General features: G+C 43.5%; 1 protein-coding gene across 3 annotated transcripts in view; it reads left to right on the top strand.

Moving 5' to 3' along the window:
• Positions 1-17,111, top strand: part of ANK3 (ankyrin 3) — a 469,334-nt gene that overhangs the window by 158,200 nt on the left and 294,023 nt on the right. Inside the window, exon 1 of one of the 3 annotated variants that reach the window (XM_070432805.1) lies at positions 4,964-5,396. The exons of 1 other annotated variant lie outside the window; for it this stretch is intronic. In XM_070432805.1, coding sequence (XP_070288906.1) covers positions 5,283-5,396 — 114 coding nt within the window. In that variant the 5' untranslated portion in view covers positions 4,964-5,282. Of the gene's footprint in view, positions 1-4,963; positions 5,397-17,111 lie in introns of those variants that run through there. One more of the 3 variants, XM_070432807.1, reaches the window with a different exon arrangement.

Raw genomic sequence — 17,111 nt, 5'->3', positions numbered from 1 at the left:
TGTTCCAGACATACTTTAATGTGTTTCAGTGTCTCAATTGTGTCTGTGTTTGACTTTAAAATTTTAAATGAAATTAACAACTCATGTCTGCAGCCACATGGTCACATTTCAGTGCCCAATACTAGCTCAGTATGGCCGGTGGCCACTGCGTTGACCCGCACAGATTATAAGCTCCTTTTTAAATAAACCTTTCTTCCATGTCTTCCTTTATTTCCAAGCACCCACAGTCTTCTATCAGCTCACATCCCAGCATTTTGGATTCATGGGAGATTGTCTTCGAAGGCATCTGGTCCAGCTCCCTCCTTCTATAGGATCAAGAGGAAGTGGCTTCTCCAATACATTTCATCTGCCTACCACTTAGGTGCAGGCTTTGCTCCCAGCGCTCTGCTTGGCATGTTGGGGTCAGACAGTGCAGGAGGTGCTTTGGGGGGTCTTCCCTGTGTGGTGAATGAGCCCCCTTCTTTCTGCCGGAGAACGTGGGCATGGTAGATCTCTGGGAAGCTCTCCCGTGTGCCTGTCCCCAGGCGCTCATGTGAGGTTGCAGAAGCAGCTGGCAGCTGCGGCCACCTGGCTCTCCAGTGCTGAGGTCAGGCCGGTTAGTTGGACAGACAGCCTGCTCCAGGAATGGAGGACAGACCCCGTGCTACGGCAGCTGGAACCGAGGCCAGTGCCTACTTATCCAAAGGGGCCACCCTCCGAGAAACGTGGAAAGGACCACCAGTCCCTCAGTGTTTTCCAGTCACAGTCCCCCTCCCCTTTTTTAAGGACTCCACCTGTCTCATCTGAAGATGAAGAATAATACATGACTATAATTTGAGAATTTCCCAAGTGTCTTTCTGTCACTTGTAACCATGGGCGGGTTTACTGCGTGTTTCTTTTCTGTTCCCCACGTGTTCAGAACTGCTCAGGTTCTCTCGGCGTCATCTGTATCTCGGATGCCAACGTTCATGAAATGACGATGGATCCATTTTTTCTTTGTGAAGGAAAAATATTGTGACTGTCTGCTATGGCGAGGCTGCTCTGCTTCTGGGAAAAGTGAAGTGGGTGCAGCATAAGATCGTTTCCATTCCATCAAAACATGCGCTTTCCTCATTACCCGGAGCTGGGGGCGGGGGCAGAAAGGTGTGGCCTCCCTGGCAGACGGGAACCATTTCTCTTTTTCTGATCTTTTCTTCTGTGTACTCCCCATTTTCCACTTCCCTGCGTCGCCATGTCATAGCGTTTCAAAGTGCACAGCTCTTGTCCCTTTAAAATTACCAAGTGACAGTATCATCTCCATAGACATCACCTGTGTTCTTGTTTGTGTGTCCGCTCAGCTCAACAATGTGGAGACACAATTTAAAACGGCAGCCAAGAGTAGTCAAGTTATTAATTGGCTCAAGTCCGAGTCAAAGTTTGATTTAAGATCCTGGCAAGGTGTATGTTAAATCGAGGGGGCAACTTTTCCCTGGCTGTGGTCTCTGCAGTTTGTAAAACATCCCAGTGAATTGATTTAGTTTTATTTCAGTGGAATACTTAGTCATAATTTTTTGATTTCTGGATTAGGAAGTATTTACAGTGTAAACATTACTGTATAGATGGCAAACGGGAAAGTGATTTTGATTTTGATTTTTCTGTACTGGTTTTATGCTGTAATAACGCACAGACAGGAAATATTCTAGGTGAAACTTGTTGCTTCTGCTAAGAAATCAGGAATTATTTGGGACCAACTCATAAGGAAACATTTAACACATTGTATGCGGGAAACGTATTTATACGTTTTTTTATAGACTAGCGGTAGAATGCAGGTAACATATAAATATGTAAACTAAAGTTATCGTAATTTTACTGAACGTTGCCATTTGCGCAAAAAATTAGCAAAAATGGCCCTCGCCACGCGCCACCTGTTAGCGCGCGATAAAAACTACCCGCAAACAATGATAACGGGAGGAGTCACTGTTTGGCGTCACTTCTGGTGACAAAGGCGAGCCCGGAGAAGACCAGGACTTGTCCTGTCTGCCGAGTGCTGGTTTTCAAATTGTGCTCACCCAGACTACCTTCTGTAGGAAGGGTCAGGGGGCCAGGAAGCTGGGGCTCTAGGAAACCACTGTTTCAATTCAGCCAAGCAGCTCAGCTGTTATATTTATCATCCTTTCCTATAGGACTTATCTAAGAAAAATGTCTGTGGCTAGCAAAAGTTTGAAAGATCACTCTTTTAAATTATTTTGAAAGGATTGCTTCAGAATTCTTGAACCTGGAACTTAAAAAAAAAACAAAAACTGAGAAAAGATTGTTTTTCCTTAACTTTCAACAGCTTTGACACTCCATGCATAGCCATCGCCTTCCTGGGTAAGTCCTGCCCATTACACCCTCTTGGCCAATGGCAGGGGTAGGATTAGGAGAGTCCCCTGTATAGGGGTGACCACTGGACCATTGAGCCTTGCTTCAGAAATGCTATGATGCCATTTCTGTCGCTCCCCCTCTTTGCTGTCAGAGACCTGTTGCTTGCTCAGCGACAGCTGGACAGTCATTTTTACTTTGAAGATTCACTCGAATTCTGTAATTTCCCAGGAGAGAATGGACTCTTGAGGCTTAAGTGGGAAAGTTTTATAAATCTTCAACCAAACAGTAAAGTGTTTAAAGGCTCTTTATATGGTTCAGTTTCAGCTATTATAAGGAGTTGCTTACTAGAATTATTGGCAGAACTGTCAATTCAGTTTTGAAGGAAAAAATATTTGTGGCTCTCTTGCATAAATATCTTTGTGTTGAGAATAAGTACGCAGGGAGCGTGAGAGTTACCTGTCAGGGCGCACACTGGGTAAGGAGAAAGGCACTACTAAGACCCTAGTAACATCACAATCTCAATCCTGGACCCACAGGGCTGCCTCCCTTGGTACGGTCACTCCTAGAAGTTCTTCTGGTTTCAACATGGAGGACAAATGCCCACGTTTTCTGTAAGAAAAAAATCTAAACAAGCTTAGATTAGATGATCAACCACTTACTGACATACTGCAAATCCAACATAACAAAAAGATTTCATATTATGACAGCTTAAAATTGGCGATGGATTCTCAACTTCTGAACATTCTGGGGAGGCAAAGAATTATTCTGGAGAGAAATGTGTTGAAAAATACCTGTGGCCCGTTTTTCTAGTTTCCAGCTACGCTCTGGCTGGTAGAGGTCAATGGGAAAGTATAGCTGTGCCAGCCGCAGGTGGACAAGTTAACCTTGATCAGGCGTACTTAGAAACATATTTTAAAGTCTCATTAGTGTCTATAAAGGAAGAAAAAAGGTCCGGAGCCAGTGGGACACCAGCCAGGTTTTGAGCTGGCGGTCCTCTTCAAGTTGCTGAGAACAAGGAATGAAATCGGATGAATGTTCCTCAAAAGTACGGGATGATTTTACACAGGAAGAAAGCATACCAAAGTTTTATTTTTTTTTCTTTTCTCCATCCTATTACTCTTATAATTTAAAAATCCTGGTAGAAAAACTTATTTTTCTATGAAGATCCCAATATGGTTTGTTGCTTTCGGATCTAAATTTCATTTAATTCTGCACCTTCATTTTCCCCTCCTTTTTGTCCGGCGATGGTTTCATAGGCAATGAGAACCTTTCTGGGACGCTTTCTTCCTGAAGAGAGTTTCTGGGGGGAAGTAAGAACAGGAGCACCTGTGCACATAGTAGGTCCTCAGGAACTGTTTGACCAGAGTGGTTTTCATGTGGGTCACAGGCCGAGAGGAGAGTGCAGTCCACTTGTAGTGGGACTGCAATGGCCATGGTCCCCATACCTTTCCCTCCCTTCCCCTCTCGCTGCCTGGCAGAGATTGTGAAGCCCCTTATGAGGGGAAGTGCTTTCCAAATCAGAAGTACAGTGTGTAGTTGCTGTGGGAACTCACGCTTGGGGCTCTTTGTGAAGTCAGTGAATAGCACCTCCAGAGGAGCCCCCACATCCCCTTTGGACCTTTTGCTCTGGCCTCACACCCTGCATCAGTCAGCCCTGCAGAGTCAAATGCACTGATTCCCAAAGTTCTGGACTTTGGCTATTGGAAGCACACATCGTTTTCAACAAAATCATCATCTTTTTTTTTTTTTTTCTGCTCATTTTCTCAGTGAGTGTAGGGCTTCTTATCGGGACCCAAATATAGGTCCAGTCTGATATTTCAGCCATTTCTCGCTAAAGCCATGTGAATACTGTGCGTGTGTGTGTATTCCTGACTTATTAAATTTCTTCTAGTGCGTGCAGCCTAGCGGAAGATACCCCAGCAGGCCTTGTGCATTGCTGCTGCTTCACTTCACATCATGAATATTCAGAGGCTGCAGTTATCGAGGACTCAGGTGGCAAAAATAGTAAGGTGATTGAAGCAAACCCCAACATGAAAGCCAATCTGCATTTTATCGACTCAGAAACCCTGATTACAGCCCAGGTCCCCGTCCTCTGACCCTCGGAGCGCATGCGAGGCGAGTCCTGGGGAGCTCCTCTGAATCAGGCATCTGTTCCATACACCAACATGCGCACGTCTCTCTGTGTGATGTGTTGTAATCAGCATGTTGTTTTTAAAAAGACAACAGGCCCTTCTGTAGTCCTATCCCTCAAAATGCATGTAGGCTCATAGTTCAGCATAAAGGATGCACTGTGGAGACCAGCAATGCATGCATTGTTTTCCCCATAATGCAGTCGGGATCCCCACCGCAAAATTTCATGTGTTTTGTGAAATCTCATTTCAGATATTTTGTCACCATCAGCAGTTAAGCTGAAGTAGGAACCGCTCCATTCTGCTACGGGTTAAATTATGCTCTGTGCAGATCTAGTGGTGAGGCTTAAATTGCAGCCCTGTCTTTTTCTCGCAGGATTCTAAAATAGGTTTTCAGAATCAGTGCTGGGTTGTTGCTCCTGCATGAGTGGTGACTCTTGATTTTTTTCCCTCCGGAGAAGCATCCTTTGCAGCGTTCCCCCTTCTGAGGAATCACTTAGACACTTCCAGCTGGTGGCAGGGGACACAGCCATAATACAGCTTCCTCTGTCCCAGCTGTCTCTCCACTCCGGTCCATGCATTACAATGGCTGCACCCTCGTGGGAAGGTTCAGGTAGAGGAAGGTGTAGGATGAAGCCTGGAAACCGTCCTCTGGGTTTTTAAAAGCTTCAGCGTCCACAGCATCTTGGCATTTTGGAAGTCTTCCTGCTTCTAGTGAGAGGTTTCTCTCCCGTGATGGGAAGGCTGCTGCGAGCCTGATCGGAGGTGCCTGAGGATATCACCTTTTACCGGGAAGCCCTGCCTGCTTGAGAGGATCCTTTTCAATGCATTATGGCTCATGCGGCCTCACAGTTAAAGAAAAACAGGGATTTAGAAATCAATGCCGAGGAAGAGACCGAGAAAAAAAAGAAACACCGCAAACGGTCCCGGGATCGGAAGAAAAAGGTAGCTATGTGCGCCAGGGCACACATCTTGCCTGGCCTCTTTTCTCTTTTCATCTCTTCCCAGCAAATGTGAGAAGCAGGAAGGGCTCTTTTTGCATGCTGTGTGGAGTGGGAACCGGGTGTGTAAATTGGGAACAGATGATACAGTCCTATGGCCGACGGATGGGCAAGGCGAGGGGAGAGCCGGCCCCGCGTGGGGTGATTGCAGTGCTGATGCGGAAGGAAGGGGTGCTTTCACTCTGCACAGGCACCGGCATGTTTCCGTGGCACAGAAAGGTGCGCACGGGAGTTCAAAGTAGTTTCTTTGCAGCCCAGCCAAGGTTACATGGACTGCGGGGACTTGGGCTTGAGGGAGAGGCCAGGCAGCCAGGCTTTGACTCCTGAGAGGTCTGTCCTCGGAAAGGGAGCTTTTGTGCTAGAACTGTGTCACATGTGTGTGGCTCCGGCAGATCTGTACCCTGAGGGAGGTAGCAGAAACAGTCATTTCCTGCTTTGCGTTTGTTCTTTTTTCCCCCCCTTTTTCTTCCCTTCTGCCTCTTATTGCGATGGGGTGCTTTTCGTCAGGCTGTGCAATGAAAAGAAGCTGCTAGAAATAACTTTCTTTTGTTAAATACAGCTAAAACCACAGGGGCTTGTTTTTTCTCTGCCGGGTGAGAGTGATCAACTTGAATGTAGGGATTCCCATGACTTGGCAGGGACTGGCGCCCTTCAACACTGATTGCTTTCAATCAAAGCCTGGGCATTGATCATCGCCTACCGATATTCTCAGGCAGGGCAAAGAATAGGAATCTTCTAGGTCAGTGGTGTTTGATTACTGAGTGTTGGGTGGCTGTGCCCTTAAATATGACTCCTAGGTACCGGCCCGGGAGAGAGGCCCCAAAGCAATTTTCTTCCATGGCAATGAATAAAAATTGATGAAAACTCTGTGGTCTGAATACAGAAGCCAGGTCATAAACCATTTTTATGTCTCTTTGTGAGAATTCCCGAGGGAAAGATAATCTTCATTTGCTCCGAGCAGTGGTGCATGTGCTTTTTAAATGACATGCAGATTTCACCCGCCCCATGAGCCTCTCCCCGGGGGCAGCCATGAATATTGTTGGTGCCTTTGCCATTTTCTCTAGAGTTGGGATCTATAGAAGTCACCTCCGCCTTTTGTTACATGGCGGACTTCACGAGACTGAGTTTGGAGGGCTGCAGATGCTTTGCCGCAAGGTGATGAATTTAGGCAGTTCCCACTTCAGTGTTCTTGTCAATAAACTTCTTAAACATATTTCACAGAAGTTCAAACTTAGGTTAGGAAATTCTGTGCAGGCATATTTCAAAGCCTCATACAGTGGGGGCTGTTATGAAATTGCCATATTTTGCTAGATTCTGGCCTAATTGTATTGCCTTGGGTTTGTCTGCGGGTAGGTCACTATTGATTTCCCCCCTCCACACACCTCTGCCCACCCTCATCATGATAAACTGGCTTCTGAGAAACATGAGGAAAGGTACATCTATTTGTATAAGGTCATGGTGTTGTCATTGCCTCTGTAAGTCGTTAGCTGAGCCAGGTGATGTACAGCAATTCCCACAGCAGCAGCGGAGGCCTGCTGCCCCGGTGCCTGGGCCCCTGTTTGACTTGGAAGCCAGTAGGACAGGGGTGAGGCAAACGGAGTTTCTGGACTCAACTGAGCTGAAGCAAATGCTTTGTGGACCAAAACGCTTTGTTAGGAGTACAACAGAGTCTGCCTGATGTCAATCTCTTAGCAACCAGAAGGGAACATGGGGGAATATCAATATCGCTATTGTCAGTGTGCAAGCAGATTTCAGTGTTTTGTTTTCAGGACACTCAGAGTAGATCCAAAAAGTGGATCAATCTCCATTGCTGTTGTACTTGTTAATTCTTAACACAGTATAAAGTGGATATTCCCTATCAAAGCTACATGTATTAGGGGAGATTTAATAGTCATAGTCAAATGAGCTATGGATATTTCATGGACTCCTTTTTATGTACAAAGTTAAGATAGGATTAGTTGGAGGATCCCATTCAGCAGTATAGCATTTATAACTCTTATTCCCTACAAAGTGAACTGTTTTGACGTGGCATTTCTTTTTTCTACCTTTTTCTGGGATCATAAGTAAGGCATGTGGGTTACTTTGCTCCATATTGTAGGCCCCATGTCAATTGCAAAAGGTGCTTTTAAATATTCTGTGGGTTATTATGGGAATAGATACTCTTGCTCATATTTAGAAATATCTTCTAGGATCTTTGAATTACATAAAAGTAATAGTGAGTATTCTCATAAAGTCACAAAATAGAAAAGTTTAGGAAAAACTTCTAAACCATCTGATTTCTAAAAGAAGACATTTGGTTCATGGTGTCCCTGCAATTCAGGTTTGAGTAAGCCCCTGATGAATCTTTTTTATAGCTCCATGACACAGCATCATACAGTATGGGATATTACCAAGGATTATAACCAAACCATAACATTTAGCCTAGAATTCACATTTCAGAAGTTTTTTTAAAAAACCCAGTAAGTTATACATTTGGTCTATTATAAATATTGATAACCATGAGTAAGTTATTATCAGTGAAAAATAGGAGACTTCTAGGAATTTATAATTAGTTGAATATTAATAATGATGTGTTTTATTCTTGGCACCACATTAGTGTCAAGAAAAGGAAATCTGCCCTAGCTGGTATGGATCAGTGGTTAGAGCATTGGCCCTGCAGACTGAAGGGTCCCAGGTTCAATTCCGGTCAAGGGCATATACCTCGGTTGCAGGCTCAATTTCCCGCCCTGGTTGGGGCAAGTATGGGAGGCTCTCAAATTGATGTTTCTCTCTCTCTCTCTCTCTCTCTCTCCCTCCCTCTCTCCCTCTCTCCCTCTCCCCCCCCTCCCTTCCACTCTCTTTAAAAAAAAAGAGAGAAAGATATCTTCCAGTGATGATTAAAAACAAACAAAAAAGGAAATCTTCCTATTTGTTACAAAAGAAACACATCTAAGTAGATGAACCCTTAATCTTTTTATTACCAAATTATCTAGCTTAAAGCAAAAAAAAAAAAAGTTACAATGAGTATCTAGCTTAAAAGTTTCTTAACTACTGCATTTACAGATCTCTTGCCCACACCTTCCTATTGCTCTTCCTGTTCCTGATATATTTTTCCCTTTTACTCTCCTTTCCTGGTGGGCTACTTAGATTGGCAGCAAGGGGAGGCGTGCCAAAGGTAGGCAGATGCCTTTGGGTGTGTTAATATCGGATCCAGGCTCTCACTAAGCAGCTTGTAGAGAGGAACTCTTTGTATCTCCTGCACCCAGCAGGGTCCCAGCTAACAGGTGTTGGGCAGTAGATGGCCCAGCTACCATGAGCCCATGAGCATTAGAAGTCATGAACGCTCTTCAGCCCCTGCCCTTCCTTTGTTGCCACTGACTTCTGGTGCCACTTACCTACGTGTTTTGCCCTCTTTATATAAACTAAAATGTTTCAGTAGTGAGAAGTTTTAGGAGAATTGACCTTCATTTATTCAATAAATGTTTTTATTGTGTATGCATGTGTGCTTATAGGATGTCCTGTCAATAAAACAACAACAAACAAAAAAAAGAAAACCTTTGAGGTGACCTAAGGAAATTTATACTAAAAAAGGAAGCATTTATGGAGTCCCCCTTTCTATATACATGACCGACACAGGGCTATACTGAGATAAAATGGCAATTCTACGATTGGTGTCAAACTCATACAGCTATTCTGTGACAGAGCAGGAATGAATATTCATGGCTCCACTTTTTCTACAGACATTTATTGAATGACTTCTGTGGATCAGGCATCGCATTAATTGTTGGAGACAAAGCTGAACAAGGCATGGTTATAACAGTGCATTAGTACCTGCAGAGGGAGGAGCAAGTTAAGTGCACTATTTAGCTCCCTACGCAGAGTATGAAGAGAGAGAGCCACAGGAACCCACAGAAAGAATTCAACTCAGATGGGTTCAGAGGAGGTTTTTAGTGAAGCTGAGCCTCAGAGGGAGAGTGGACGAGATAGACAAGCAGGACGGGAATCCCTTTTCTAAATGATGGAAGCAGAGGGAACATTGATGTGAGGAGAGCCAACGTTGTTTCTGGAATTCCTAGAACAGAGGGGACCTGAGTGTACGGCAGGAAAAATGGCGGAAAAATAGTCAGGGGCCAGGTGATTTTACAGGGTTGGGATTATCCTGCTCAAAGGAGGGAGGGGCCGAAGCTCCTTCACCGGGGTGGTAGGACCGGGAGATTGAGTAGCTTAATGGTTTAGAAGCATCACTCAAGCATCAGTGTTGAAGACAGCATTTAGGAGAGCAGTCAGGAAGGAGTGATGGTGATACAGGCTCAGAAATACTGAGCGTCGGAACCCAGCAAAGACTGCCAGTGGAGAGAGGGTGTCGCACACAAGAGATATTTAGGGGAAGATGCAGTAGAACTTGGCAGTGGCTGTGTGTAGGATGTGAAAGGGAGTGATCAGATTCTAGGGTAACTGCCAAATTCCTGGCTTGAAGTGGAATATGGAGAATTAAATTTCCTGGATTGGTGTCTTTTCTCCCGGGACATTTATTGACCACTCAGAATGTACCAGGAAAGTATTTTTATTATCCCCAGGTTATAGATGAGGGAACTGAGGCATAAGCACTTAAGCTCTTCCTTCAAAGTTTCTACAGTCATCGGTGGTGGAGCTGAGATTTCAATTTGAATGGCCTCTCTGGCTTGTGGTCTTAACTATGATATCATACAGTGTATGTAGTTAATGTTTTACCTTAAGAATTTATTTTATTTTGAAAAATGAAATAAAAAATGACCAACGCTAGAAACTTCAAATCCTCAGAGACGTGTTGCTATAACAACCGCGCAGCAGCGTCAGGTGCTTGCTGTCAGCCGGCAATGTGTAGAGTGATTCGCATGGCTTACCCTATTTTTTCCCTCACAATTTTTCTATGAGGCAGGTGTTATTTTCATCCTCCTCTTTCACAGCTAAAACCAAGGCTTAAAGAGCATGAATAACTTTTCTGAGGTCATACGCCCAGTAAGTAGTGGACCGAGACTTAACCTTGGGTCACTGAACTTTGGAATCTGTATTTAACGACCGGGTTTATTGTAATGCAACTCGAGCAGTTTCTTGCAGGATAAAAGCATTTTAAGGATTTTAGAATAGATTTCAGGAGATAAGAACTATTGAGTCTTATCTCTTAATAGAGAGTCTTGGGGCTTCCTGCCTCCTGCCATTTCATAGGCTTTCCCCAGGCCTAGTTACCTAGGTACCTTGGCATCTGTGATGTAAGATGCCAGGCAGGGTGAGGTTTTATACTGAGCAGCTGGCCTTTTGAGGGGGAGATGATTGTGTGTATCCATATGAGATGAAGGGAACCTACTGTTTCCTGCTCTGCCAAGCACATAGAGAAAGCAGGCTCCCCAGAGAGCTGGAGTCTATCAGCATATTTGATATTCTGCACTGTAATTATGTGTTTACATGTATGCCTCACCCAAGAGACTATGAGCTCCTTGAGGGGGAGGTGGTATTATAATCACCTACTACCACCTACTAGGGCTTGCAGAATAGGTAGATGGGTGAAAAGTAGGTGGTAGAAGAGAGTGGGAAGAAGGGAGGGGGGTGGGTGGATGGATGGATGGATGGATGGGAGAGGCAATATAATGTAATGATTAAGAATGTAGACTATAGAGAGAGATTGTCTACATCAGGGGTCCTCAAACTTTTTAAACAGGGGGCCAGTTCACTGTCCCTCAGACCGTTGGAGGGCCGGACTATAGTTTTAAAAAAACTATGAACAAATTCCTATGCACACTGCACATATCTTATTTTGAAGTAAAAAAACAAAACGGGAACAAATACAATATTTGTATTTGCATGTGGTCCGCGGGCCGTAGTTTGAGGACCCCTGGTCTACATTCAGGTGCTGGCACTGTCATTTCACAGGTGTAACCTTGGGGAAGTCATTTAAACCTCTTGGTGCCTCAGTCTTTTCACCTGCAAAGTGAATATAATAGTATTTAGCCATAGTGTTGTAATGATATTTCAGTGAATTAATATTACGACAGTGCTTGGCAAAAGTAAGAGCCGTACAGTGGTAGTTGTTGCTGTTGTTGTTGATGTTCATAAATAAACGGGAAAATGAGTGGACTATTCCCAACCTCAGCCTTCAGGAATTGTGCCAACAAGTCACTGAAGCCAGGCTGGAAAGTGCCCTAGGAGCATATCCGGCTGCTGCCCTGTCTCCACTCTTTACCATTTGGAAGAGGTTGGATGCAAGGAGGCTTAGTTCACTCATAGGAATGGCTGTAAACCTTCATCCTTTGACGTTCTATGATATTTAGATATAGGGAAGCAATTAAATAAAACTGGTCAGCTGATTGGTTCTCTGTGTTCTCTATTATCACAGTACATTTTTTTTTCTCAATAAAGTTATGTGTTCATTTTTTAAAAACTTAACACTTTCTTGCTCTTGGTCAATTACCATTATAACCAGTGCAAGTTCTTTTTTTCTTTATTGATTAAGGTATTACATATGTGTCTTTATCCTCCCAGTACCCGCCCCCCACCCCAGACTCCGCTCGTGCCCTCACTCTCCCTAGTGTCTGTGTTCATTGGTTATGCTTATATGCATGCATACAAGTCCTTTGGTTGATCTCTCCCCTTCCCCCCCCCCCCCCACCCTCACCTGCCTTCCCTCAAAGAACAGGGTGCAAGATCTTGTTAATTATAAGTTATACATTTATTAATATCTGAATATGTTATTTTAAAATGTTCTGTTGGTTTTGTCACTGACATTCTGTAGCTACTAAGCTGTTTGTTCATTACTCTTCAGGCCCATGATCTTTTCTGTCTCTTTAATTTTCCTCTGGAAAAATGATATTGTGTGTCTATGTGTAACTGTGTGTGTTTTATTGAATGTCAGTATGGAAAAATGTTATCTTTTTCTTTAAGCATAGCTACGAAAAGCTTTGGAAGTGCTTTATTTTCTTTCTAGTTATATTATTGGAAAAGTTTAGCTTAATCATTTCATTTTACCTGCATTTGTTCATTTAATAAAAGTGTGTTGTGCATCCTCATTGTACCTGTAACTGTTCTGGGACTGGTAATATAAGAATGGGACCTGTAGGTCTATCTACCAGCCCTGTTTTGGATTCTGCTTATACCACTCTACATAGCTAGGGGAAGGACCGGAGGAAAAAATGAATATATTTTTGTTGGACCTCCTTTTTGCCTTTTGTATTTCTCATATTTGAATATATATTAACACTATGCCATTGTGTTACCCACATGTACAGAGGCATTTGCCTATAAGTTCACCTCAGTCATATAAATGTTTGGGCTTGGGACCAAGGTCTCTGTAGTTCGAAGTCCCTTTGAGTGCTATGAGTTGGAATGGTTCATCATTGTCAAATATGGCAGCAGCTTATAAAATGTATAGATTTCAATTTAGATTTAGCTGTTTCCAGTGAGTTATTTCTCAGTCATAGGTGACCTTCTACTAATTAAGATCATGTCATCAGTTCTGTTTGAATTTAGATAAAGCCCATTGAAGTGGGTAGAATAGAGACTAACCTTTATATCTGCCAGGTCTATAGCTTGCCTTGTGGCAGAACAAAGGCCAGCTGGTACCAACACCAGGTGAGAAGGATATATGGACTGCATAGAAAAGAACAGGGATGAGAACTTGGCCAGGGAGGTTGGAAGGAAGGAAGTCCAAGACTTTCTAGCAACTAAAAGCCAGTGACTGAAACATTTATAATCTACCTGTAGGTACCCCGAAAAACCTTGTAACTTCAACAGTATGAACTGTATTAGTTTATCCTCATGAACTACAGTTTTCTAAGAAGTCTATACAGTTGAAGAGGGTATAAAAACATGGTAAATTTTGCTTAGCAGAGAGTTAAAAACAATAAAACAGGCACAAAATAAGGAGAAAGAGTGGAAAGAGAGCTAAATAGAGCGGGTCATCAAATGACATTTTTTTGTTATAACATTGATGGAATGCTGTAGGAACTTCATTCTTGTTCATAGTAAAATTGGTTTCCTTACTAGTATATCATGTTCCACTTGGTCTTAGGGCTTGTCGATGACATTAAGTGAGGACTTACTGTACTACAGTCATGGTGATGGAAAGGATGGGCTTTGGGCCTACTAGTAGATGGGAGTTCATATCACAGCTGTGACTTATTAGCATTGAGCCTTAGTTTCCAAGTTGGTCAAATGGGAATATTAATCCATTACTTGCATGCATAGTGTAAGGAGTAGAAATACTATAAAGGGAGTACTTAGCAAGGGCTTCTAACTTCCCTCCCTTACAGTATGGGCTCTCGGGTATAATCAAGTGACTAAATAATAAGGAGGCTAAGGAACTGAGAAAACAGAATGCTTTTAAGAGCTTTTACACCTAGTAAGCACTCGGAAAATTATTTGATGAAACTTCACTAGTGGACTGGCATCCTTAAACAGCCCTTTTCATCCTGCCGTTCAGCTCTTTGCAGACTTTTCCACAGTCCTTGGGGATTAAATCTGACATTTTGAGAAATACTTCTGAAGACTCATATGTTAAATACATTTTCCATTCATTAACACTACTATTAATTAGCTTCTCTGAGTAGTTAAATGATAGCCTAGGTAGACATTGGGGAAAATTTAAGAGCCATGTGTACATATAGAAGAAGTAAAAAATAATCTTCTTAACAAACTATTTGCAGATTTGGACATAAACATTGAAATACTTATGGGGGGGTACCTACTTGGGCAGAATGAAATAATTAATCTCCACTGCATAGGTTTTATATTATAATTGTTGAAAAAAGTTATCTGTACAATATATCTTCAAGATATATACATATATATTATTACCAAACCAATTTCTCACCTTTTCTGGGTAGCATGACTAACGTGGTGGTATTTTTACAGTTTCAGGATAGTTGAAGACTGAGGGAAGAGAGGATAACTGACCAGTGTAGAGTTGTCACCTTTTATACGTGGTTTCAGAACCCCAGTGGCCTGTTGACTGCCTTCTTTTACCAGCACATTCCCTTCTCCCCACCTCCTCAGACTGCCACTGTGAAGGCCTCTACAATTTTCAGTCAGACACAGCAAGTTACTCTGCCCTGGCCCCAGTTGGCCCCGTTCAATAACTGCCCCTTAGAGTTATCAGTGTTTAAACATTCCCATTTACCCAAACCAAATAGAAAAACTGAACCTCAAACCTGATCATCTCTTCTTTGACATTTTTATTATAGACTGTGATTTTTTTTCACCTTTTAAAGAAGGATAGTACAGTGAGATAACCAACAGCAAATGTTTATGAGAATTTACCCCTTCTTTGTGGAGCTAAAATCCATTGAGAGACTACAGTGGGCCAGGCACTCTACTGAATGCCTTAAGTAGATTATTGTATTGAATCTTCATGCATGGGTGGTATTATCCCAATTCTCTATTAGGCAAATTATACTCTGAATGTTTCAGCAAGCCCTCCGTTGCACAATGAGCATAAGTGTAAAGCTGGAATTCAAACCCAGGTCTTTCTGATTTCCAGCCTTGTGGTTACTCTACAACTCTCACCCTTCACTCCTCATTCCCTACCAGACCCAGATCATTCCAAGTCACCACCGAGAGCATGGAATACAGGGCTCCATGAGATGAATCTTTCCTGAGCCATGGAATGCCATGCTGGGGTTTTCTGCCCCTAGAAAATTCCTAAAAGGGTCCTTGTGATTCTCTCTTCCCTCCAAAAGAACGTACACAATGGGGCATGGAAGAAGGTAGGAGGATGATAATGCTGGATGTAATAAATGAATTTCAAGGCACTTTCACAACACACATTTACTTGAAATGCATTCCACCTTAACAGAAACGTGAACAAAATGAATTCCCCAAATGTTTGTATTTTTTATAAGTAGTGATATCATTTTGTGTTGGCTGATTTCTTGGTTTTTGAAATGAGTATATTCCCACATGTTTGCTGATGCCTTCCATTTCATGCTGATTTTTATGAGAAAGAAGCTGTGGAAGAAGCTGGTTTTATTAACTAACTTACTAAAGGCCTCAAAACAGACTAATTTTCAGATCCTAGATTAGAAGTTAAAATATAATTTGTGGAGTAGTAAGAAAGTAATACCAACTTCAGAAAGCTTCTTCAGCCGATAACATAGACAAAATGTTAAAATTCCTTTTTTGTTGTTTTTATTAATTTATTGGGGTGAAATTATACAGGTTTCAGGTACACAATTCCACAACACATCATCTGTACTCAGTATTGTATGTTCACCCCCCAAGTCACATCTCCGACCATCACCACTTACACCCCATATACTCTCCTCCAACTCCCCCACCCCGACAATTGCCATCCTGTTGTCCATGTCCAGGAGTTTTTCTCTTTTTTTTCTCTATCCCACTACTCCCCACCCCCCAGCCCTCCAGCACCTCCCCAACAGCTGTCAGCATGCACTCTGAGTCTATTTTGCTTGTTAGTTCATTTTGTTCATTAGATACCACATATGAGTGAAATTGATATGAGACTTGTCTTTCTCTGGCTGACTTATTTCACTTAGCAAAATGTTAAAATTCTTTAGACATCCTTAGGATAGGAAATATCTCTTAGGCCTTACGAAGTAATACTCTTTTTTTCCCCTTGACAATAAGAACAATGAATAAAAAACTTTAATTTGGGGACAGGAGTTGGCAAAAATTGGAGTCTCAGTTTGAATCGATAGGAAACCTGCTACCAAGTGTTAGGTTTCATCCTATATAATAAAAGCCTAATATGCAAATCAGCAGAACAGTGGAACTGGTTGCTATGATGCACAATGACCACCAGGGGGCAGATGCTCAACACAGGAGCTGCCCCCAGCACGCAGGCCCCAGGCCAGCCAAAGTGGGTGCCAGCAGGGGTCCCCCAATCACCCTGCCAGTCACCCTGCAGAGGAAGGCGACCGGTGGTGGCAGCAGGGGACAGGGCCAGCAAGCAGGTGGTGCCAGGCCAGCTATGGTAGGTGCCATCAGGGGCCCTCCGATCACCCTGCCAGTCACCCCACAGCAACTGTTAAATTCCATCTATATATAAAAGCCGAAGCGACCATTACCAACAAACAACACACACTGACCACTGTGGGGCAGACGCTCAATGCAGGAGCTGCCCCCTGGTGGTCAGTGCGCTCCCACAGTCAACCTCCCGTGGCGGGCCAACCTCCTGCAGTCTCCTCCCCTCACAGCCAGCCAGCCCCAAACGACCCCTGCTGCCCCCATGCCAGCTGACCCAATTGGCCCCAATTGGGCTGGCCAGCCAACCTCCCGCAGTCCCTCCCCCCTCACCCCCAGCCTGCCAGCCCCAATCAGCCCCTCACCCTGGCTGACCAACCTCCTGCGGTCCCCCTCTCCTGGCCAGCTGGCCCCAATAGCCCCAATAGGGACTGGGCGAGATGGCCCTGATCGGCCCCAATCACCGGCCAGGCTGAGGGACCCCACTTGTGCATGAATTCGTGCATTGGGCCTCCAGTATAATCGGTAGGTGCCAAACGCTGTTCTCTGTTAATACTTAAATGAACCCTCTGAGTTAGATGGTTTTATTTGCATTTTGCAGATGATAATATGAAGGCTTAGAATTTGAATTTATCAGTAACAGTGAGCAAAAAACAGAACTTGAACCCATGACTATCAAACCCTAAGGCTTCTCCTTCCCACCTGCCCCATTTCACTGTTCTGCTTACAC

Source organism: Myotis yumanensis, unplaced genomic scaffold (genome assembly GCF_028538775.1).
Source record: "Myotis yumanensis isolate MYYU_CA2020_CCGP unplaced genomic scaffold, mMyoYum1.0.hap1 SCAF_13, whole genome shotgun sequence".
NCBI lineage: Eukaryota > Metazoa > Chordata > Mammalia > Chiroptera > Vespertilionidae > Myotis > Myotis yumanensis.
Note: the sequence above shows the minus strand (reverse complement) of the source record. Positions and strands in the feature narration are given on the sequence as shown.